This window comes from Vidua macroura, chromosome 12, assembly GCF_024509145.1.
Source record: "Vidua macroura isolate BioBank_ID:100142 chromosome 12, ASM2450914v1, whole genome shotgun sequence".
Lineage (NCBI taxonomy): Eukaryota > Metazoa > Chordata > Aves > Passeriformes > Viduidae > Vidua > Vidua macroura.
This window is the reverse complement of record NC_071582.1, coordinates 7,415,609-7,441,150: the sequence shown is the minus strand read 5'-3', so window position 1 is coordinate 7,441,150 and position 25,542 is coordinate 7,415,609. Positions and strand designations below refer to the sequence as shown.

Genomic DNA, 25,542 nt, shown 5'->3' with positions numbered 1-25,542 from the left:
TGTGTGCATGTGCACACATACCCAGTTATTTGTGAGAAGGTAAAAGTTAGATGAGAAAGGCATGGTATTAAAAAAAAAAAACAAAAAAAAAAAAACAAACAAACCACAAAAAACTCCAATAAAAACAACCAAACCAGCCCTTGAGAAGGAAAGAAATATTTTGAGAAGGGGAAGAAAAAAATGTTGTTGTTTGAAGGACCCTTATAAGCCCACAAAGGGAGATTTCTAAAAAGATGTTTACTTTGAAATGTTTATTTCTCAGGGCAATTCCAAAGATGAAAGAGTTGAACAAGATTTGATGTATCCAAGATTTGGGCAAATGATAAGTTTCATAACTTCCATATTGATGAATTGCAATGTCATATGTGACTCTAGCCTTTAAATAGTAATAAAACACCCAACCCACAAACACATCCATTTCCCATATACTGAGCTAGGAATACAAATTGTCTCCAGAATGGTCTTTAGGATGAGCTTAAGGAAGCTTTTCACTTTAATAAAGCAAAAGCATCAAATAAATCACTGGAGTCGTGATACCATCATTCTTTCTGTCTAGCATTGGTCACAAAGTTGGTGAAGGGTCTGGAGCATATCTTATGAGGGAAAAACTGGATCTGATTAGTCTGGAGAAGACTGAGATGGGAATCTCATTAATGCATATAAATAATCTCCCAGACAAGTGCCAAGAGGATGGTGCCAGACTCTTCAGTGGTGCCCAGCGACAGGCTGAGGAGCAATGGCCATAAATTAAACACAAGAAGTTTCACCTCAGCATGAGGGAGAACTTCTTTCCATGGAGGGTGGCAGAGCCCTGGGAGAGCTGCCCAGGGAGGGTGTGGGGTCTCCCTCTCTGGAGACATTCCAAACCCACCCAGACACATACCCGTGTCACCTGCTCCAGGTGACCCTGCCTTGGCAGGGGGGTTGGACTGGATGATCTCCAGAGGTCCCTTCCAGCCTTAAAATAATGTGGTTCTGTGTGATTCTGGGATGTAAAGTCATTGGTAAAGTCATAGGAGTTTGCAACGTTGTCCACTTGCATTTCAAAGGTATTAAAGGGTCTCTGTTAAATTATTATAACTCTAGACTGGAGTATCTTAATATTCTCCTATAGTCCTAGTTTCTGAGTGTTAGGCTGTATATATTTCTCAGGTCCTGCTGAGTCACCTTGATTTTCTATAAATTAGTGGTGGATAGCATGAAAAATAGAACACTTTGGGTATGGCCTAAGAGCAGCATTGCAACAGGGACCTCAGCTGATGGTAGCACAGGCTCATTCTTCTGCCTCAGTTGTCAATGCTAAGTGGGGTAAGTACCTTCACAGGTCTTCTTCAAACTTCCCTTGGTCTTTTGTGAGTGAATGCAGTTCTTTACAGATCAGAAACTAACTCAAGTAAGCAGTTTGTGTCAAAGCCAACACTCACCTCAGACTGCCTTTGAACTGTTTTCACTGTTCTTGATTGGACTGTTTGGGCATGCAGAAAGAATGAAAATAACGTATTACTTCCTTTGCTGTGTAACTAATGGATATTTCATGTTTCCAGGTCTTGTACATTTGAAATGGATGTATTAGTAAAATCTAGGGGAGGTGATAGCAATAGTGTGAACTAAGAGATGGAGAGCAAAATGGAAAGATTGAGCTTCTGCAAACAGGAGAAAGGCTTTAAAAATGGCAGCCTCAGTCTGACTGAGCAGTGAGTGTCCGGGTTTAGAAAGACTGGTGAGTTTGTGAGGTTGGTTTGGGTTTTTTTTTTTTACATTTGTCTTGGTTTTTTTAATGAAGTAGTAAGTCTTCTCAAGTTCTTAGAAGCATGTTACATATGGAATTTCTTTTTTCTTACTCATGGATTAGCTGTTATCTTGCCCTGCTCTAGCTCTGGGTTTCCAGTTCTCCTAGATCCTGTGGGAGCAGTGCTGAGCTGGTTAAACTGGGTTTTATCAGTTCATGCCATATCCAGAGCCACTGGTGGTGTTTGCCCTGTGCACTGAGCTCCAGCAGGGAGGCACAAGGACTCAGAGCCATGGAAATTGGGCACCCTGAGCCAAAGAGCTGGGACTGTGTTGGCTCAGGGGCCACTGCTGCTGACACAGGGCTGGACCTGCGGAGCGCTGCCAGGGCAAGTGCAGTAAATGAGCAGGGTTAACTTCTCCTGATCATTGCAGGTAAAAATGAGGCAGCCTATTTCAATTTGCAGTCCTTTATTCTATTCCTGTTGCACCTTCTTCTGAACAGGAGCTACTTAGAGCTCCTTAGGAGCTACTTTGGCTTTAGAAATTTACTTGGAGAGATAAGTCTTCACTTGTTGATGAGATGTTTAGCCTGAGAAGCACTTGCCAAAATTAAGACAGAATGAGAACATCAGAAATGAGGAAGAAAATCAGTATTCCTTGACCGTTTAGCAAGCAAAACATTCTGTTTTGTTTCAAAGATGGCTTTGTGTGTGTAAATTGTTGCTGTTTTAGTATGTATTTGGTCTTAGTTTAAAAAGCTGGAGAGAAATAATCTAATTCTGGGGTAGAGTTGAATAAACTTAATGCAAAGGAGCAGCACTTGGTGCTGAATTGAGAAGAATTACAGCTGTTTGAATTAAATACATCACAGTTAAGTTGCAACAGCACTTTCAAGAGAAGTGAACCCTGAAAGAGAAATGAGCAGTAATGTGGCACATCCTAACCCTTGAAATTCAAGGACAAAATGCAGAGGGAAAAATGCAGAGCTTTTTGGTATCATGAGAAGAACTCACTTTTTGAACCCAGTTTCAACTTCTGATATTGAATACAGTTTTCAGAGGTATTGTTTGTGAGAGTAAACACTCCTACTGCTGTTCCTTGTGGTACAGGACTGGCTTAAAAGTTTGGAATACTTTTTGTTGTAGTGACTGAGTTACTGTAACTGAAACAGATAGAGAGCAAAGTAGAGTTTCAAAAAACCAGCACTGCCATGTTGCAGGGATGTTTGTGTTCTGATTCTGTTCTTTAATTAGTGGATATGCTTGTGTGGGTATGGAGCAAAACATTGGACACTCCCTCTGGAAAGGTAGAAAATGTAGCAGCAGGATGTTCGCTCTGCATTTCCTGCTGCTTTCCTGCCTGTTTTCAGGCCTTGGGCTCTGTCGGGTTTTCCTCCCTCATGCTATTTTGTCCTTTCCAAATGTTTGCTCGTCGTGGCACACTAAGTAGTGTTCTTTCAAGCAGAAATGCAGGTATGTCAATATTGTCATAATGTTACTGTTTAATCTAGTTACCTTAGAGAGGACCTTGTAATTTCTGCAGTGCTACTGTTCACCAAAATAATTAGCCTACACTAAACTGCAGTTGATTAAATTTGACCTGTGTGCATAATACAGTAGCACAGATACTGTAATCTGTAGCTGGGTGTTCATGAATTAGTGGTAATCTGCATACAGTTAAAACAAGCAAAAGGTGAGGGTAAGTATAAATGTTAGAATATAAATACAGCTGATTGGACTAGCTACATCTACTACAATTTTAGTGAGAAACCAAGAGAGCCTATATCGCAAATGCTGCTTGTAATCATTACCATGGCACTTTATAACTTCAAGCTCTGTAATCTCTTTTGCCTATTCTTCCCCCCGCCCCCTTCCACGGGAGCACAGGAAGTTCAGCTGTGACATATAAAGGCAGGAAATGTGTAATGAATGATCTAGGCCAAGTTCTTCTGTAGCTATTCTATATGAATATTAATGCTACTTTTGAATGTAAGTTTCTGATTGTGATATTATACAACTATTGAAAGTGAAGTCTAATCTTTGGGTTTTTTTTCTTTTTCTCCTTAGAGCACAACAATGGAAGAAACAGCTATATGGGAACAACACACGGTGACTCTTCACAGGGTGAGTTCATACAATTGGCTGTGTGTGCCTAATGCAGGATACTGGTAGCTTTTGAAAACAATAGGAAAAAGCCAGATGTCAGGAAGTAAAAGGAGAGGAAACTCATATTCCCTTGTTTAAATTTAGAAGTGTTGTAAAAGCTCCATGTGATAGCTCTGTTTGTTTGTTGGGTTTCAGAGATAAGCCTGCCTACAAATAACCATGCTAGAAACAAAGCTTTAGATTACATCTGAACCTAACTGAAGGGAGGTAGAAATCTGTGTTCATTCATGGCAGTGCTGTAACTTTGTGTGAAAGTTTTCAAACTTTATTTGCAGGGACATAAAACAATGTAGTTGCATATAAATAAATGTATTCAAAATGGTCTTATTTGCTTGCCACTTTCTTAAACCACTGGCTGGAAGTACTGATTCTGGGTGGTCAGAAGGTGTACCCTGCACAAAGGAATGTGTGCTGGGAACCAGTGAATAGCGAGACTGCTTTTGCATTTAGACTGACTCCTCTTGTTTGAGTTACTCCTGAATTAAATTGAGTTCTGATGCAGCCATCATGAAGCTGTACAAGAGAGTCAGTAAGGAATTAATTGCTTAGGAAAGGTCAGAGCAGGGTGGGATGCCATTTCTGGCAGCAACTTAGTATTAAAGCAGCCATGGAATCATGGTCCAGATAGCTGTATTCATCCCAAAATGGGGGAGATGTGGAAGTGTTTTCTCAAGGGAGCAAGTTAGATCATTTGCCTTCAATTTATCACAGAATAAAGGCTTTTTAAAATTGTAGCCTTGGTGGGATGAGTGGACCTGGGACAAAAATGTGTATTTGTAGGTCAGCTGGGCAGATAAAGTGTTAATTTTCTGTCAGACCTGTTAGCTGTTGATAGTGAAGTGTTTAGTGTTGTTGATTCTATGTAACTGTTTGGGCAGGTGCCCTTTTGGGAAGGGAACAGTTACACTCAGTGTGACCAGAAGGCTGACAAAGTATCCCCTCTCTGACTGCAGCCACCTGTTGAAAGGAAATAATCTAATTCTGGGGTAGAGTTGAATAAATTTAATGCAAAGGAGCAGCACTTGGTACTGAATTGAGAAGAATTACAGCTGTTTGAATTAAATACATCACAGTTAAGTTGCAACAGCACTTTCAAGAGAAGTGAACCCTGAAAGAGAAATGAGCAGTAATGTGGCACATCCTAACCCTTGAAATTCAAGGACAAAATGCAGAGGGAAAAATGCAGAGCTTTTTGGTATCATGAGAAGAACTCACTTTTTGAACCCAGTTTCAACTTCTGATATTGAATACAGTTTTCAGAGGTATTGTTTGTGAGAGTAAACACTCCTACTGCTGTTCCTTGTGGTACAGGACTGGCTTAAAAGTTTGGAATACTTTTTGTTGTAGTGACTGAGTTACTGTAACTGAAACAGATAGAGAGCAAAGTGGAAAGGAAAGTGGAAGTAAAAATGGAAATGTGGTGTGATATTTATCTAGGCTAGTCTTTAAGCGTTCAGCAATTTTTCAGTCAACAAGTTTTTGAGAAAGGAGTGTTGTTTCTATATATAATTAATATTTCTCTTGTTACATTATGTTTTTATCTTGAAAACAGTCATCCCTATAATCTCTGTAAACTTCAGGGTTTTTTACTTATATTACTGATTAAATCAGTACTGCTTTATAGTCAAAACCAAACTAAAAATGCCATGGTAATACAAGGTTGGCTCGTAGGCTTGGTGATAACTCATCTTCTCTTGAAGGTGACCTTCTCCTGGTTAATTGGAGCAGTAATTTTAGTGACACCAGAAGTGAGATATTTAGTCCATGCACAAAGAAATACTGAAATGCTACAATATGATGTTACCTTGAACAAAATTTTAAATAACTGCTAGGAACCAGAGATCTCGTTTTTGGTTGCACTTGCAGCAGTCCAAAGTTCTTTTATAGCATTGATGTGAAAGTATGATTTGATTATAATTTTGGTTATGATCTTTTATGTGCCAAAATTCTGCCAACTCTTCTGGTATGACTGTTTTGTTACCTGATTAAGTAGCTCTTAGGTGTTGAAAGCTGATGATATGTACTGTTAATAACTTCAATAGCATTAATTTAGTCAGTTAAAAACAAAGTTATTTCCATCTGCCAGATAACAAAACCAAACCCCTTATGCTAATATTAAACAAATATGTGCTTAGAATTATCCTTAACACTGGGAAGAGGATTTACTGGTGAATTCCAGCACTACTGTCAAAAGACTCATTGGAAAGTTTTTTGGGAAGCAGAGGCTGGAATTTCTCACCAAGAGTTTTTGTTGCATTTCTTTACCACTTTTCTAGCTTCCTGGACTGGACTGCTACTTAACTCTTAAAAGATTGAGCCAGTCTCAGTTTCAGTAAAAGCTTATCAGGTAGCTACAGTTTATCTTTTATTGAGATGTCTTCGGGGTTTTTCCTTAATTGCAATGTAGTTGAAGGAGGAACCATGCGCTTTGTATATCACATGAGTTTTTCTCCTACTTGGAGCTAAGTCCTGTGTGTCTGTGGTAGATGTGTGTCCTTTCCCCAAAGCACAGAAACCAGGTATGTACCTGCCTTTTTGCCTGTCCCACACTGCATTACTGTGGGAAAATAGAATAGTACAGCACTTTTTTTGTGTGTGTGATTTTTTTCTACAACATCTGACAACTGAAGCTGTGATACAAGGATTTTTTTTTAATGCACTTTTACTTAAGGTACACGTTAGTATTTTGTATAACCTGTAGTGATCGACATCTTGCTATTTCCAGACATGTCTAGGAGCTAGGCTCAGTTTTCAGAGAGTAGTTCTGATAATCAGTTGTCTCTCAAGATGATGGTAGGCAGCAGGATAAAATGGAAAGTACATAGGCTGATTTTTACTAGAAGGTTTCTTATGTCACCTCTTAAATTTTCAGAAGGATTTAGGATTTGATTTTTGAATTGGGAGTGTTTCCTGAAGACCTTGATTTATCGTATTAGAAGCTCTTTATCTGACTTGTAGCCCATTTAACTGCTGTCTGTGTATGAGACTGCATTGTTTCAGGGCTTCTGGAAGAGAACATCAAATGTAGTCATCTCCGTAGTGGTGATTTGATTTGCAGATCTACTTTTAAAAAGTAGTATGGCAAGCAGCAAGATAAGGTTTACAGTGGGTTTCTGCTGCCCTTAGCCTGATGTTTGTATTCCTTACCATAAGTAGAGAAATTTTTTTTTTTTTTTATGGTAAAGGAAAGATAGGTAATATTTAAATGAAATTTGACATAAATGTCTTTGTTACTATCTCTTTTCTTCCTTTCCTTCCCCACCCAAATACAGTGCAAACTAAGTTCTGGTTTTTAAAATTATGGAAAACTAAAAGCAGGAGTGTCATGAGATGGGAAATATTACTGTTTTGAAAGGGTTTTTAGTAACACATTTGTGTAGGCTATTATATATTCGCTTTGACTTTTAAAAATAAAACTGAAAAACCCTCAGCTCTGGTCATGAGTGGACATTTAAGATCCTCCTTCATGGCACCAGGTTTCACTTAATTGTTGCATCCCAGCCAAGATTTCTGGGATGATCTATGTGGGATGTATTTTGAAAATAAGTCCATTCATCCACATTTAATGAATTTAAATGGATGTAAAAGAAGGTGTGCTCTTCCCCAGTCCTCCACACAACAGTATGGACTAACTGCTTCTGAACAGTGAATCTCCCAATCTGTATTTTAGTACTGTTCCTATTCACTGCTTACAGGCAAATCTGAAACATCTTTTTATGACCTCTGTTTTGGGAGGAAATAGGAAACAGGTTGGTTTTGGGCAGTAATTAATGTCCAAAAAGCTGAACATCATGTGTCTTACAGCCAGATGCAGACTGCCATGTTGCGTCTGCTGTCATTGTAAGATTATGAAACTCCTTGCTAAAGCTGGGTCATGTTTGTTAAAAAGTCAGAAGAAGAAAAGGTGAAGTCTGCCAGCACAAAGTGTGTGCTCTGTGAAATAGAGGAGTGAGATTGACCCAAACCTGATCTTTTCCATCCAGTGACTGCATTTTGCATAGTTGAAAATTGCAGAATAAATTCTTGAGTAAAATACAGCATTTAAATAGTAATATCCTCAAAGTGTTTTCTGGGCAATGGTAAAAGAACTAGATGGTTTGCAGATCAGTTATATTTAGAAAGCTTATTTCCCACCCTCGCTGCTTCCAGGCAGAAATGTAGGCATCATTGTTGTATCTTGAAATATCTAACAGGAATAACTTTTCAGAAGCTTTGACCTTGCTGTAGTGGCAGGTCACCCTAGAGGGAAAAGATTGAAGCAAATTACTTTTGTTAAGATGCAGATGATTTGCAAGTGCTGACAAGGTTTTGATGTATTTAATGGTACAAGTGATCTTGGTATTATTCGTAAGAACTGAGCCTGCAGTCATACTACTGTGTGCTGCAATCCTGTCAGTTCTGAGCTAAGTGAGGTCGAGCTGGGTAAATACCATCATGGGAAAACTCAAAGAAAGTGTTGCAGGAAGTGATATAGGGGTTTGACTCAGAGTTGCAGCTCAGAGGAACGGTTTGTTGTGCTTACTGAAGATTGAGGTCTTGCTGATGACCACCTGAGGTCTAGGCCATAAAAATGCAAATGAGAACTCTAATCTCTTGGAAGACTCTGGATAGTTACTCCAAAACTCTCTGCATTCTAAAAGTGTTTATTTTTAATCTATCTCTGTTACTGGATTGCATAGCATTGATTAGTTCATTGATCCTGCTTTCTTTCAAAAACTTCTATTGATCTCATGAGACCTTTTTGTATTTGACATGGGAATGCAAATTGTGACCATTAGATATTGGAAAGTAAAAATGTTTCTCTTGTTACATTATAGGCCCCTGGATTTGGATTTGGTATTGCAATATCTGGAGGAAGAGATAATCCTCACTTTCAGAGTGGTGAGACATCAATAGTTATTTCTGATGTGCTGAAAGGAGGCCCAGCAGAGGGACTGCTACAGTAAGTGCCAAACTGTACCTGGGTTCTGATTCGGGGGCATTCATCTTTGTCAGCAGTAGCTTAACCTCCCAATTGTTTTGGTCTCAAGTTGTCTGTCTGTAACTGTTGGTGTAGCAGGTTTGTAATACAGGCAGTTTGCTCGGGGGCACCTATTCACCAATATTTTCTTCTTGGCATAAAGTATTTATACTGTGCATTGTGATGTTTTTCCTGTAGAGAAAATGACCGCGTTGCAATGGTTAATGGAGTTTCAATGGATAATGTTGAGCATGCATTTGCTGTTCAGCAGCTGAGGAAAAGTGGGAAGAATGCCAAAATCGTAAGTGAATGTCTTGAAGATTTAAAGTTCCATAGTTATGGGGCAAAGTGAAATAGTGTAATGTCTGCTACAAAATACAGGCATGATGCAAGGTACTTGCATAACACCTGTGTGATGTTTCAGGTTTAAGTGATAATCATGGTATGTTTATCAAGTGTGTCACTCAAAATGTATTTCAAATGTGAATGATGATGGTTGCATAGTGTGGCATGGGATAATTCAGACTCCTTTTATTTATGGTAAAGTACTTCTCAGATTGCCAAATTGTGGCAAGTCAGCTTTGTTTAATATTTGTTTACTTTGTTGGATACACTTTTACTAAGTTTTTCAAAGGCTGGTGTATGCTAAGGGACAAGCTGTTCAGGCACTAACAGTTCTTTTTGTGCTCAGTGAACAGTTTGCCAAAATAAAGTATAATTACCTTAATTCCTGTAATTTTGTAGGCTTATTCTAAGTGGTGGTTTTTGAACTTTTGCAAAACAGAGCAGGTCATCACCAAAGGGTAGTAATCCAGCTTTCTGTAGAAGTTTGGGGGTTATGTTACAAAAAAATAGAACAAAAAATGCACAATGTTTAGAAGTTTCTTAATTAATGAAAACAGACTTCTAGTGCTTGTAGAAAAGCTTTTCTGCTGACAGATTTTTAGTGCATTTATGTGCTTTAATGCAGTTGCAAAAAAATGTGTGATGTTTTGCAGTTGTAAATTTGGCAGCAGTTCTTTAAAGCTTACGGAAAGCAATGTGTGGCAAGCTGTGCAGGGCTTTCAGTATCTTAAATATTTGGTGTGTAGATTTAGGTAAAAAAACAAGTAATTAATGAAAACTTTATGGTAGAACTTGGTTTTGTTCTGTAATACACAGCAAGCAGATCTGAACAAGGCTGGCTCATGTTCTGGCACCAGCTGTCTATGTTGTACAAACCAACTTTCAACTTCCAGAACGACTGCTCCGCTTCCTCCATGTCTTGCATAAACATTTCTTTGGAAGACTGGGAGACTTCAAAGCTGAAGGAGAATCACTGTCAATAGCATACTGAGTATGCACTAGATTACATGTTAGCAAAAAAGGGGTTTAGCCATGCCAATAACTGATTTTGTGGTTTTAAGCAAAGAGAGGGCGTTCAAATATGCAGCTCTGAAGACAGAATATTATGTTGTGCTATGAAGGCTGTTGATTGTTACCCTTTTATCACTTGTGCAAAAACTTAAAAACTTAAAAAAATTAAAATTTAATCCTAATTCAAAATTAAAAAGGACTAAAAGAACTGTAAAAACAGGTTTCTAATAATCTGTATTGATAAGTCACCTGTATTAACTGGATATAACTTTATGAGGATGCAACAATTCAGAGCATTCACCAATACATCTGCATGTTTTGAATGCTGTGATTAGCTTGACTTCTGACATTCAGTAACACCATTAGCATTACACAGCCAGAGGCTGATACCTGCTGTTGGATTGTAGACTATCCGAAGGATGAAGAAAATTCAGATTCCAGTGACTCGACCAGACCCTGAACCAGTGTCTGAAAACGAGGATGACAGCTACGATGAAGAAATCCGGGATCCAAGGAGCAGCCGTGGTGGTCCCAGTGCCAGCAGGAGGCACGAGAAGAGCTGGGTCAGAGATCGCAGCGCCAGCAGGGAGAGGAGCTTGTCTCCCAGGTCAGACAGGAGGTCTGTCACCTCCAGCCAGCCTGCAAAGCCCACCAAAGTCACACTGGTGAAATCCAGGAAAAATGAAGGTAACTTGTGTGTATATATCTTGCTAAAACTTTTGCTGGTTTCCAAAGGCCAGCTGCTTCACTCAGTGTTGTGTTAAAGGCTGTGTGAGCTGAATGAACAGTGCTGTTACCAGTTTACCCATTTTACCAGTAGCTGGCTTAAAATTTAAAAAGTTCTATTGTATTTCTGGTTCTATTTTTCGTATTCCAAAATATGTGTGCTTAGTTAAGGGTAAAGTATTGTACAGTGTAAATTCCGTCTGCAGCCAACATCTGCTAGTCAGCAGCTTCATAGCTACACTTTAGCTGAGCCTTTAGTGGGTAGCTTGTTTGGAAGAGAAAAAATTGTAGGTAGCACCTCAGTTAAGCTGTTGAACAACAGCTCTGATTATAGCAGTGTTAGAAAGAGGCTGATAAAATGGCAAAGCTATAACATATCCTGCTACAGCCTGTTGTATGCCAAGTTCACTCTCTTTTTGTTGCCTGTGTAAATGCTGTGTAAAGCAGTGCTGTGAATCTCCAGATACCTCCCTCTTTTCTGCTGTAACTTCATCAGTTTTCTTTTTTCTTCTATTATGAAGAATATGGTCTGCGGTTGGCAAGTCACATATTTGTGAAAGAAATATCACAGGATAGCCTGGCAGCAAGAGATGGCAATATCCAGGAAGGAGATGTTGTACTGAAGGTACAGTATACGGTGGTGGTGGTTGTTCAAAGGCAAAACTCACTGATACAACTCTGCCTAGAATTGGCTGTGTCAGTTACATTATTATAGTTAATAGAAGGTGTGTCACTTTTCATTAAATTATTTCAAAGATCAAATTTAATATGAATAAACTTCCCTAAGGAAACGAAAATTACCAAGACTTTTTGGTATTATTCCCAAAGTGTTATTCAGACAAATAATGCCTGCTGTAAATACATAATAAAGACTATTGGAAAAGGTATGAAGCTTTGCTTAGTTATAAGTAACGTGTTGTGGAACTGTGCTATTGTGCAACACTAAAACTTGCCTTCAGGTTAATTTTTTTGTTTGGTTGGGGTTTTTTTTTTAGAAATAAATATACCCAGGGGTTAATTTTTTGTGCCCCATCCCTGGCAAGTGGATGGGACTTTAAGCATCCTGGTCTAGTGGGAGGTGTCCCTGCCCATGCCAAGGTAGTTGGAACTGGATGGTCTTTGAGGTCCCTTCCAGCTGAGGCCATTCTATGATTTTTAATTCTTAGTAACAATTTTTATTTCAAGATGGTGTTGTGGATATGTTGGTACAGAAAAATGGACCATTCTTTGCTCTGTTGAGTATGGCAGTGCTGGTTCAAAAAACATAACTAATCTTTTATGAGTTTTGTATTAGTGCTAGAAGCTTTGACTTTGAAAATTTTCTATATTATGCAATATTTTGGATGAGCCTAATGCTCTTCCATTGTATTGTGGTAATTTGATAAATATTTTAACTATTTCTGAATATCACCAGATAGAACACCCTCCTTTTGCTGGAGATTCACTGGGGTTTTTTTAGTACGTTTATATCTGTTCTTTTTTCCCTACTCTATTCCAGATAAATGGCACAGTGACAGAAAATATGTCTTTAGCAGATGCCAAAACATTAATAGAAAGGTCAAAAGGCAAATTGAAGATGGTTGTTCAGCGAGATGAACGAGCCACACTGTTGAATGTCCCTGATCTTTCTGACAGTATTCATTCTGCTAATGCTTCAGAAAGAGATGGTGAGTATGAAAACTTGATTTCTAAAAAGGAAAGAACTCCCTGTGTTGTCAAGATATGAAATACTTAAGTGGGATGAGAGGGTGGGGAGGAGAAGAGTTAGGAGTAAGGTTGTAATATGGGTAAATTTTGTTTGAATGTGGTTGAAAACCACTCCTCCAAAAACTGTGGAGAAAAAAATTCAGTCCCTGTTCTTGTGGCTGTTCTTTCAGGAATATTAAGTTTGTTTCTGTGTAATAATAAGCGTAGATTTAGCATCTTCATAAAAATTCTCTGCAAAAGCTTATTCCCATTGGCAGGTCATGCCACCATTTAAATTACAATCATTTCATGAAAAAAACAACTTTTATTTAACAGACATTTCAGAAATTCAGTCGCTGGCATCAGATCATTCCAACCGATCACATGACAGGCCCCGCCGCAGTCGTTCACGATCTCCTGACCAGAGGTCAGAGCCTTCAGACCATTCCAGACATTCTCCACAGCAGCCCAGCAACGGCAGGTGATGGCAGCATTGTATTATTTTTAAATCAACTATTTAATGTAACATATAAGTTGTAGGAGTGCTTGGATTTATATGGTGTAACAAATGTGAAGCAAAACTATGGAGGCAGTAATATGACATTCTTTGTCTCAAGAGATGCAGATAATAATGATCTGAATATTTTAGACTTGAGGAGAAACTGAACCTTTCCTTAGTGTTACATCTTTTTTAAGCAGAATCATAGAGCATGGTTGTATGAATGACAGTGTAAATTTGATACCAGTATATGTTACTGAATAGTGTGTAGTTGTATTTTGGTTTTAGAAAGCAATTAGCTGCAAGTAGATTTGAGATGACCTGTAGCACAATTCCTGTTGCATGTTCAGCCTGGGTAAACTTGCTGAAGTCTTGCTTTGTTTAGGCATGGGGTTATCTTTTGTTTCTGAATACCTTCAGTTCCTGCAAAACAAGGTGTATTGCACAGCGGGTTTAGCTTTTACACTCCATTTTTAATACTTGAACTTGGTAATGGAACATTGATTACAATTTTTCAGTACGTAAGTCTAATTTTATATTAATTCAGAGACAAGTAATGTACTGTATGGTTTGGAATTTTTTCTCCTGAAATATGAAACTTTAGTCCTGAATAACAAATCTGCCCAGTTTTGCATTTCCACAGTTTGGAAACAGACATTCTAATTTACTAAAATAGCATTTCAGTGTTGGATTTCAAATTCTGTTAAATATTTGAAAGAGAAAAGTTTCTCTTTTGACTGCTCATAATATGATGGAGCAGAAATTAGAATTGATCTGTGCAAATTTCAAATTCAGAGCCTCTATCTGAAGATTTTTAGATGCTGTTCAAAAACTCTGAAAAAACAAATTGCTGCTGGTCAGTTCATGAAAGATATGCCTGATTGCTTATTAATAAAACTGGTTTGCCCAAGGGGAAAATAACACCTTGAAGGCTTTTAGAGTCTTTTAAAGATCAATACAACTGCAAGAGAGATTGTACCTGCATGTACACCTGCTTGGGGTTATGGGTTACAGACATTTTTGCTTCTCTTTCGTGTACATTGTTCAGAGGGACCACAAGGCATGAAAGCTTGTTTTCATGGAAGACACTTAAAAACAGGGTCCCAGAGGCAGGGCTTTGATTGTGAAGGTTGTGAGATCTCTGTCATATTTCAAAACTGTATGTCTTGACATGCATTTCTAGTGCAGCCTGATAGGGCTTGTGGAGGGAGGAACAAAAAAGAAAAAATCTATCAGAACTGTAACTATGACTGACTTAGCCTAGTGTTAGTGCTTTCCTGTCCTATTGCAGTGGCTTAGGTAGATGGTCACTTCCTCCCTGTAGACCAAACTGTTGGAAGAATCAAATCTTCCCCGAGAGGGAACTTTGAAGTTATCTCAACTCTGAATGCATCCGTTATATCTTCTGTATGAGCAAGAGCTACTTTGGCATGGCTTGACTTCCTTTGCGACATGTCCCTTTCAAGATCAGAAAATCTGGGCCCTGAGCCATGTAAGGAAAAACATGTTGAGAGCAACTTCTCTTTGAAAAGGTTGTTTGTGCAAGTTCAAATCTACTGTAAGATCAAATTAGTTAACTACTTATTCTTTTTTGAATTTGGTGGAAAATCTGGAGGAAGAAAAAGGCTTGAGAAAGGGCTGAGGAAGAAATGTGCAAAAAGTCTTCCAACTAAGCTTAAGGAGGATGTTAAAAATGTATTGAAGATAATGAGTCTTTATTTAGACACTGTTCTGCCAAGTGTTTGTATGTTAATGAGGAGGGAAGTTCCAGGGGAATCATCTTAGTCCTTTCATACAAACTTAAGTACAGACTGACATTTCTTCCTTTGCACCAGAGTACAGAAATCTGCTAACAGATCTGCCTCAGTATTGCTTTGGGGTTTGGCAGGGTCTTCAGTGTTGTCCGCCTTTCAGTATTCCTGCTTACAAGATTCCTGGATATAGAGTTTCCATATTGCTGATCATTGTGAAAGCATTAAATAGTGCTTTAGTTTTCTTTAGTCTAAAGAAAGTTCACAGGTGTGTCTTGAACAGTCTTTTTAAAAACTCAAATTCTAAAACATTTTTCTTTACTTACTAACAGAAAGGGCTAATTTTGCTTTGAATAATTTATGAAGAGTTGTACTTAAAAAGTTAGAATGAGCAAAAGAGGTCTCTGCAGCTAAGCTGGAGAGTACCTCAGGAAAAGTATCACATATCCTTTCTTAGCTATCTGGTCTTACTGCTGGCACTAAGAAGCTGTTGAGCTGGGTAGGCTTTTGGTGTGCCCCATCCTAAAGACTGGCCTTTAAAGCCAGGTGCTGCCAAACCTCCCAGATGATATCTCTGGGCTGCCCTTTATTAATTGAAAGAATTCCTGCTTGGGAACTCTGTCTTCTATGCTGACTTCCTCATCTAGATATTGTAATGGCAAAAACATCCTCTGATATGTTTAACACTTCAGCCTCAGCAAGAAAGATTTGGACACTTGAAGAAATCACTGTAGAGATCATCATTGTTTCTGGAAGGATGAGGCTGACTTCTGTAATACCATTGTCAATTTATATGTAGGATGAGAAATTGTTCTGTCCATTTTCAAAACAAGCTGAAAAACTAGAATATAAGATAAAAATCAGCCCTATTTTGAATGTCTTTAGGAAGATGCTACTTTGCTCTTACTCTTCTTATGCTAAAGAGTTTGAGATGTGCTAAAAACACATTTGGGAAGAGCCTGCAAGTTCACATTTTCCATAATTTTCTGTACAGATAAACATTGTGTGCTGCAGGTCATCTCTTGTTCTGCAGTAATAGCACTAACATGTAGCTGATTGTGTTTTGTAATTTTAAAATGTTTCTGATAAGCACACTTTGAAAAAATATCAGGGAGAGGAAGTGAGGTAACGGGGGCCCTGACACAGCACAGATGTTAAACAATAGTGTCACAGTGTACACAGGGAACAACACTTTTGTCTCTTGGGAAGTGCAGCTGTCAGTTTTTAACAAGTTTCACTCACCTGGTGGCATCAAGTTGTTTCCTGTATCATCTTGTAATGTGAAATATTCAGGGCTTACTGGATAGTTTAAGCAAAGTCAAGGAAAAAAATCGACTCCTCTGCTTTTCTGATGTTTCCTTTTTGTTTTATCAGCTTTTTCCCATTTAAAAATTCATGTCTTAGCTAGAGTAGACCTGACCTTTTGCAGGCTTTTGAGTTGACAGGGTGTATTTGCCTGCACACATAGCAGCAGCCCATGAGTGTATGGGCTTCAGATACTCACCTGACTATTTTTTGCTGTGCCCTCAGTCTCTGTATTTTAGTTACTGTTCTTGAGAGCTTCCACATTTGCATTCTCTTGATGTGTACAGGAATCAAAGCAGCATAAAATTACACTGGGTTTGGACTATGTAGAGGAAATGTAAAATTAATTTTCTTTGTGTAGTAACTATAGTATTTTTTGCCTTATTTTTAAAGCAAAACAGATAATCTTACTTTAGAATAATGCTCCTTTCAAATGTTAGGAGGTGCTTGGAAACAGGTAGAGAGGGCTCATGGAGAAATTTACTGTCTTATTAACTAGTGCTCATTACCCAGAAATCTTTGGGGAGTGGAAATAGTTGCAGCTTACAGCACTACAGAACTTCTTTGGTTTTAGGACACTTAACATGCATTTAAATAGCTACATGTATGTATCTATTTTTAATAAGCCAGGAACTATTTTCAAGGGAATGACCAGTTCAGTCATGTTTTAGTCTGGTACTGTCTAGCTTATGCACCTAAACTGAAAATCCAAAAAAGGAGTAAGAAAACCTCTATCAGTGATGTTTAGGAATGAAGTAGAAGGATAAATGCTTACTTTTTATTTTGTTAGACATAGTGGTTTTAGCATCCTTTTAATCAACTGTGGGAGCCTCCAAAAGGGACTCTATCTGGATAAAAAGAGGCATAAATAGGGATTTTAAATAAGCTACTGTGCTTGTTTTTATCAATGACTTACAACAAGATGGTTCTTTATAATGCAGGAGTGCTTCTCTTCATAGTTTGTTATGGTGATTGGAGTACTTTTCTGTATTATGTTTAGCTGCCTTCGGGCACATGGTTTTAAAACTGGCAGAGGAATCCACTGAGAAGTTGTAGAATGTCTTGGCTGAATAGCTAAGCGTTGTTTCTCATATTTTAGACTTCATTTTGCTTTAGGAAAGCACATTCTACTTGTATTTCGATTTTTGTAATTTCTTTTATTCTTTACTGCATGTCTTGGATGAGCAGACTTGCTGGAATCTCTTTTCTGAGGTCTTTTCCAGCTCTTGAAGCATTTTTTCTGATTAGGATCTTAACAGTCTTAGCTCTGTATGATGGGGATTTGATCCATTTGTGCTTTATGGGCAGCGATGCTCACTATTGCCCAGTAGCACCATCTAGCTGTTAGCAGTGCAGAACTTCTCTCTTTTTTCCTTCCAGTACAGACCTCTCCTTTATGAGAGCAGATGGGCTTGCACCTACTGACCAAGCCATTGTTATCTTTGAGAAAATACCTTTTTCCCCCCCTTCTTGGCAAGTCAGTCTGGTATTATATGAAAGGCTGCTATTTCTGTCTGTCTTATTTAAAATATTCTTTAAATCCTTGCTTATTTGCCAACTCCCAGGAAGAAAAATTTATTTTTCTAGCTCATTATTAATATTCATCTGTTCCAACCATATTAAATAATTTAGTGTTCATCAGATAGCAGTGTAGTGGTTAACATTTCAACATGCAGCACATGTTCAGTTCTGCTGTGGTACGGCTGGCAGCTGTAGCTCAATACAACAATACAAGAATACCTGATCTTTTGAACTCAAGGAATAGAAATTATATTCTGTAGAATTTTCCTTGCTTTCATCATTTAAAAACAGGAACTTACTTTAACTTGCCCTAAATTCCTTCAGTTTGTGCTCCAATTGTGTGGAAATGCATAAGAAGCAACAAATTGTCTTTTGACTAAAATACGTGGATGAGAGTCACTCCCCTCTTGTCATAGCTGTGCATTGAAGGCCTTATCCTCTCTGAGGAGATGAGAAAGGAGGAACATATTTACGTGGGCCATGGCAGGGCTTTGCAAGGATAAAAGGTGCCACACCAGCAGCACTTATGTTTCAGGGCAGCTGACACACAAAGGAGCAGATAAATTAGCTTGGTCACAGCAAATCCTAAGAATTAAGTCTAAAAACCCATGATTTCTATAGGAAGGGGTGAGGAAAATACTATTGTAATGGATTTTCTTCTTCCCTTTGCTTCTCAATTCTTTATATATCTGTCAATATACAGCACGTGTGTGACCTGTGTGCTTGAAGCAGACAGCTTGAGGCTTTAGAGTCTGTGTCCCATGTGCTGCTGCTCTCTTAACTGCCATAACTAGGGAAGTCTTTTGTTCACATGCTATTAGGGACAAAACACTAGGATTTGGAAATGATAAAAACTCTTAATAATGTGATAGTCTAAGAACAAAAGCTTCCTGAACAGTAATGGTGATACCTTACCCTCAGCCTGATGAATGGAAGTATTTATTCTTTAGTCTTAGCAGATTGAGATCATAGAAACAGTTCTGTATGCAGAGTGGAATCTTTTTTTCTAATATAGTCATCGAAGCAGAGAAGATGAGAGAATAACTAAACCAGGAGCTGTCTCTACACCTGTAAAGAATGCAGATGATATTTCTAAAGCTGTGGAAGAGGTGACAGTTGAAAGAACTGAAAAACAAACTCCACCACTCCCAGGTAAAAATATTAAGATATATTAATTATGTGTGTCGTTGAGAATGGATGACCAATAAAGACTTAATGCTTTTGCATATTTGTGGAATGACTTTCAAGTCTTAAAACAGGACTGGTCCTAATTATTTTTATTTCTGGATATAGTCTTTGTAACCATAATCTCATTTATATCTTAAGCGTCTTGGTCCTGAAAACCAAAGTTGTGGGGTCTGTCATTATATAGGGGTCAGATTTCAGTGTTTAGGGTTGTAGTTATAAGTGATGGTTGTAAAGAGTTTTGTACTGATTTCTCAGACAAGGTTAAAATCTGTCATTTCTTTTCTGAGTGTTCAGCAGTAAATGTGTTCTTATGGGTTACTGTAGCAGACCATATTTATAACAATGATGTATTTAAGCCTGTTTAGAGCTACTGTTCCCAAGATACAACTCAAAACACTCCAAAATGCTTTGTTCATGTAGCACTTAACTACAGTCAAGAACAAAGAAGGCAGGTTAACAAATGCAGTACAGCTAATCAAACCAGAACAAAATCTTTTTCCTTTTTCCCAAAAGGAAAGGATAAGCTAAATGGCAACAGATAAAAGCCAGATGGTGTAGAAAATGAAAAAAAACCAAAACAAACAGAATAAAAGATGATGCGGGACACTGTTCCGGGCAGGCTGGCACTTACAAGATTTTTGTTTACAGAATGAGGCACTTCAGTGAAATTACAAGTGGAGAAAGGAGCTGTGCAGATGGTTTAGAGGGAGCTGTTACTGAAAGGCTGTGTGCAATGAGAGAAAGCACATTCAAGCTTGAAAATATTTGAGGACCTAAGGGATGAGCAGTGACACTTCTGCATGTAGTAGTCAGTAGATTAGTGAGGAACTGGAAGGGTTCTGATGTTGATAGACTCTGAAAGATCTTGAAAATAGGAACAGTAAGTTTTCTGATACAGCACCCATTATTAAAAAGATGGTCATAAGAGGTGACCTTTTACAGCAGTGTTATGAAGAGAGACAAATGAAGTAATTTATATTTGCCAAGATGGAAAAGGATGTGGTAGTGAGATTAGAAAGATGAATTCTGCTTTTCTGTAATACCAATCCAGCCAGATAGGCAACCCTTAAGATGGTTCTTAATCCAAAATAATGTACTGATTATTGGTCTGAGGGGCTAGCAAACCAGTGATAAATAGTGTGGAGGTTGTGTTGGTTGGTGGGGAAGGAGAAATGTTCCATTCTTGCATGAATGGGAAGAGGCACATGGAAATACTTAGTTTGGGTGAGAGGAGTTGTAGGCCAGTACATAAAGCTAATATTTAAATTAGTGTCTGCAGATAAAATTTACTTGCCCAAGAGAAACTGAGATAAAATGCAGCAAAGGGCATAATCCTTTAACAGCCTCACAAAAGCTCTAGGGAAATGGGGATCCTTCCAAGACTGTAATGGAAATGTTAGAGAATTGGCTGGCAGGATCTGTGATGGTTTGCTGCTTAGACTAGGGGCAAGGCCGAGATGACTGTCCTAGGTGATTGTGACAAGAATCAGGGTGGGAGGAAGGTATCTGTTGGGAGGGATCATCAGAAGCTTAGCTTAGGAAAGGTTCATTAGAGACTTAAAGGAAAACACTATGTTACTGTATGGGAAGGACCAGAGTCACATTGGAAAGAGGCATAATTACCCAATTGTTGCCTGAAATTCCCAATTTCAAACTAGTCTGTTCAGTGATTTGAAAGGAAGATGGTGCAATTGTTGGTAAGATCAGGAATATTAGACTAGTTCAAAGTCAGCCTTGTTTGAAATCAAATATTTTCCTGTGTGCAAAAATGAGCCTATAAATCCTTGTAACATGACCAGGCCTTTATCAGAGAAGAGCCCCTACTAGTGCTCATTGCTGAGGGAAGCCTGCAGTGGCAGTTTCCTCACAGGAACTCCAGAGAAGCTCTGCAGCAATGCCATAGTAAGTGCATAGCTCTAAGGACCACCAGCTGGACCTTAAGGCATGTATGGTAGATTGAGGTTTTATGGTATTTTCATTTCAAAAATTGAATTCTTGAGTGAAGAGAAACAACGGAAAATGAAGATGTTAGGTCAGAAATATCAAGGTTAGAAACAAAAGGATTGAAAGTGGTCTTGAGAGCGTGAAGCCTTCTAGTTCTCATCCTTTTGAAGTGTTCAGAGTACTTAATGAAGTGCAAAGGAAGTTTGGGAATATTTACTGAAGTAGTAGTTAGGCCAGTAATCATGCTGCTCTGAATGGCATGATGAGTCTTCTGTTGTAAGTTTTCTAGTATTTTACTTCTAAGAGGGGTAGAGGGAAGGCTACTGAAGAAGTCATTAACTAAATCTTAACTAAGTTGAACTTCACATTTTCATCTTTAAATGACCAAATGGATATTGGAAATCTTTGGTATTTTTTAATAGAACCAAAGCCAGTGTATGCACAAGGAGGGCAGCCAGATGTGGATTTACCAGTCAGTCCATCTGATGGTCCTTTACCCAATTCAACCCATGAAGATGGAATGCTTCGGTAATGTATCTCTGAACTCTGTTTGAACCTGCCTGGTTCTTAAGCAAACCAAACTTTTATCCAGGGTAGTCAATAACCTCTCTCTGTGCTCTGGTATCATGCCCAGTATTCTGTCCTGACCCTTCTGTCCACAAATAATAAGATGAAACGTGAGATTTATTCCTGAGCCTTGTTGGCACTTATACTGGGTTATATACCACTTTAAAGTCTATTCATTTCTATGGAAATTAGTCCTTAAAATAATCAACAAGTGAAAAGGTTTGCTGGGTTTGTCTCTCCCTGGGCACTCTCACTCCTCCTTTCCTGTCCCCATGTCCAAAGAGAGGAAAGTTACTGTAGTATATTCTTACCTTTCATAGTAATTCGAGAGCAGTGAATGAAGGTTGCTGCAGAATTGTACAATGTCCCAGCATGGAAATAAGGCTATTTCAACTGGGATCTCCTTTATGGGCATCAGTGTACATGAAAATAGATTCTAGTTTGGTTTGACCTCAAATTAATCTTGATCTCTTCAGAGCCAAAATAGATCTGTATGCCAGCACAGCTCTTTAAAAGGAAGAATGTTTTTGGAAGAGAGTGTCAGTGTCTCACATAAACACTATGAGTGTAAGACAAACAAACCATACTAAATATGTACGTGCAGGTGGGTTTTTTGGAGTGCTGCTATTGAGCATGTTGTAATGCTGCAGTTGATAAGCAGTTAATGGTATGTATAGCAAAATACCCACTAATTGACTAACGAGCAGATTGCTTCTTTGCATGTTTCAAATTTACCAGGACATTTTGGGCTATTACACCAATAAATGGAATATTTTCTAAATTTCTAGGCCAAGCATGAAACTGGTAAAATTCAGAAAAGGAGATAGTGTGGGCTTGCGACTAGCAGGTGGCAATGATGTTGGCATATTTGTAGCTGGTGTTCTGGAAGACAGCCCTGCAGCAAAAGAAGGATTAGAAGAAGGGGACCAGATTCTCAGGGTATGTCAAAACTGTTAACATTACAAATGTTTTGTTGTACCAAAATAGGTTTTCTTTCTGTAGGATTGGATATTTTGCCTATGTAGTTCTTACAGGTTTTTTTGTATGTATTTATTAGATTATTTACCAGGAGCAAAATCTCTTTTTACTGTACTGTTGCTAGGAAGGTTAGTAAGTTTTTTTACATTAAATTTTGTAGACTAATTCAGTTTATCAAGTTGTTTGATTTCATGGTGGGTGACTAAGTGGTCACAGTGCTCTGTGGGCTAATGATGTATATAGGTGCTCCATAATGAGTATAAAATAAACAGCTACCTATTATCCTGGAAGCTATGCTTTTACTGAGAAATAAAGTGGGACTCTTCAGAGGTACAAGAGGCATCTTGAGATATGTGCACTTGGTATGTATGAAATTGAGTAAGAAAAATATCATAGCAATAGATTCAGATTTTTCTGTTATATAATTAAATCTCTGTAATAATGTCATATGTTAAATCAAACTTACTGCTTCATTGATACCAGGTAAATAATGTAGACTTCACAAATATCATCAGAGAAGAAGCTGTCCTTTTTTTGCTTGATCTTCCTAAAGGCGAAGAAGTCACCATTTTGGCACAGAAGAAAAAAGATGGTAAATATTTGTATACTGGAAATGATGTAGTAGACTGCTTAGAACAGCATTAAAAAGTCTAGTGAACAATAACTAACTGCTGGCTTGCAGGAAATAGGCACCTTACACTTTTGGCTTTGAGATAGGTGGCCACTACAAATGGAGTAGAGACTGATATGGTGCCAGTATACACACACCCACACCCCCCTAAACAAACAAACAAAATCCCAAACAAAAAATTCCTCTTCAGAATAACCCCTACCACTGATGTAATGTCTTGGCATTATCCTTAGAGGAAGTAGAAGAGTCAGTTGTAGATAAGCCATTGAAAATGAGTGGTTGTGCTGATGTGTTTGTACATACGAACTTCTTTTCTCAAGATGAATTCCTTCCTAGGTGAATGAAGTAAGTTTGCACTTTGATCAAATTTTTGACTATAAAAGTTGAATTTATGTTAGTAGAATTTACTATAAATAGTTATGGTGCTTGAAATAGAGCAGCTCTGAGACATTAAGGCTTCTTGAATAATGTACATTTAGAACAAGGAGAATTAAGGTGAGGCATTGCTTTGTGTAATTCTTGTGAGCATTATAACATCATTTGAACTTGATATTTTGGGATTTCTTTTCCTTCTTTCAGTTTATCGTCGCATTGTTGAGTCTGATGTAGGGGATTCTTTCTATATCAGAACTCATTTTGAATATGAGAAGGAATCTCCTTATGGACTAAGTTTCAATAAAGGTGAAGTGTTCCGGGTGGTGGACACTCTGTACAATGGCAAACTGGGTTCATGGCTGGCCATTCGAATTGGGAAGAATCATAAGGAAGTGGAAAGAGGTATCATACCTAACAAAAACAGGTATGATCTTGCAATAGTTAAATTACTGATTCAAACCCACAGTTTTAAATGGCATCTATATAATGAATGACTGGACTTCCTTGCAGGACACATGTTTATAGAATTGGTTCAGTAAGAAAAAGTGACTAAGTGTAAAACATACTGAAGTAAAATATCTGTGGATTTGCTTTTGACTTTGCACAGTCCGTGAATAAACTTTCTTTTCAATATAAGAGATAGAGTACAAGGATATAAGTTTTAGAAATGTGATACCAGGTTTAGTAGTTGTCTTGTAGTTCATTAGTTCGTAATACAACAAAAGCTTGGTTCAGCAGTGGCAGTGTTTTTTTGAGAATGTAAGCTTGCTAGTCAGGCATTACTTCAGAAGCTGACTTCATGATAACTGGGATTTGTTGTCACCTTAGAGCTGAGCAGCTGGCTAGTGTACAGTACACTCTTCCAAAGACAGCAGGAGGAGATCGAGCAGACTTTTGGAGATTCCGTGGCTTGCGGAGCTCAAAAAGAAATCTCCGGAAAAGCAGAGAAGATCTTTCTGCCCAACCTGTTCAGACAAAGTTTCCTGCCTATGAAAGAGTTGTTCTTCGGGAAGGTATGGTTTTACTCTTACTTTACATTACAGGTTTGTGTGGTTTGGTTTGGAAAAGCCAGTTTAGTTAAATGTATCTTGCATTTGGTTTAAGCAATCAATATATCTTGACTTTTCTTTTTCCTTCAATTCTAGCTGGGTTTCTCAGACCTGTAACCATTTTTGGTCCAATAGCTGATGTTGCACGGGAGAAACTTGCTAGAGAAGAACCAGATATCTTCCAAATTGCAAGTAGGTGTGAGATCAGGCTTTTCTGCAGTTAGGAAGTAGCTTTCTTTGGCTAGATTGTTTCTACATTATTATTTTAGTTAATGTATTTAACAAGACATTGATAATGTAAAGGAACAGACTTAAGTTCTTCTACTACGTTGCTGCTGATAATTCTCTGAAGACATATTAGTTCTATTTATAGCCACCTCAAATTTCAATTTAATTCTGTACCTTATCCTGTTTCCAAGTGCTTTTGTAAAGATGTGATTTTTATGGCCATAATGGTCGGTAGATTTTCATGTATGATACGTAATCAGAAGTGTCTTCAAGCTGAATTGACAGCTTGAGCTATGAAATGGTTTGTTTTATCTTAATAAGGGAATGTAGAACATGTTGTAAACTTACAATAGATTTTTACTGTGTCCTCTTTACCAGAAAGTGAACCAAGAGATGCTGGGACTGACCAACGTAGTTCTGGCATTATTCGTCTCCACACTATAAAGCAGATAATTGACAGAGTAAGTCTTCTATTGTCACTGGACTTTTAATACAAGAAAAGTAAAACTGATAACATGAAGTAAAGTGTTGGATGTTTTAAATGTAGAATGGGAACTTACTGTGTTTGCTTTAAAAATAGCTTTCTCATCTCTCTATAAGTTAATAAGAAAAGCCCTACCACCCTTCTTCTCTGTATTAATAACTGCAGCCTGGATGTGCTTCTAGGCTTTGTTCCAGAGGCTGTTGTCCTCTCTCCATTAAGGCTCTTTTAAGCTGTTTCCTCTTTCATTTAAAGCCATGGTGTGACATTATAGTTAGAAATGGTTACTTTACTTATTGAGTTGTTATTTTTGTACACCCCAGTGTACAAATCTGTAACTGGACATAATTATTTTGTGTGAGGACTAAGAAAGGGTTCTTCCATCTCCCTTCTTTAATATC

The 25,542-nt window shown here is 38.1% G+C and overlaps 1 protein-coding gene across 7 annotated transcripts in view; it reads left to right on the top strand.

Moving 5' to 3' along the window:
- TJP1 (tight junction protein 1) overlaps positions 1-25,542 on the top strand; it is a 69,286-nt gene that overhangs the window by 23,627 nt on the left and 20,117 nt on the right. For all 7 annotated transcript variants that reach the window (XM_053988105.1, XM_053988101.1, XM_053988100.1 and 4 more), the window contains exons 2-16: positions 3,798-3,854; positions 8,714-8,838; positions 9,055-9,157; positions 10,620-10,899; positions 11,460-11,563; positions 12,437-12,605; positions 12,961-13,105; positions 18,716-18,852; positions 21,255-21,360; positions 22,188-22,338; positions 22,861-22,969; positions 23,588-23,807; positions 24,212-24,396; positions 24,529-24,624; positions 25,039-25,121. In XM_053988105.1, the coding sequence (XP_053844080.1) occupies positions 3,798-3,854; positions 8,714-8,838; positions 9,055-9,157; positions 10,620-10,899; positions 11,460-11,563; positions 12,437-12,605; positions 12,961-13,105; positions 18,716-18,852; positions 21,255-21,360; positions 22,188-22,338; positions 22,861-22,969; positions 23,588-23,807; positions 24,212-24,396; positions 24,529-24,624; positions 25,039-25,121 (2,070 nt within the window). The remainder of the gene's footprint in view (positions 1-3,797; positions 3,855-8,713; positions 8,839-9,054; positions 9,158-10,619; positions 10,900-11,459; positions 11,564-12,436; positions 12,606-12,960; positions 13,106-18,715; positions 18,853-21,254; positions 21,361-22,187; positions 22,339-22,860; positions 22,970-23,587; positions 23,808-24,211; positions 24,397-24,528; positions 24,625-25,038; positions 25,122-25,542) is intronic.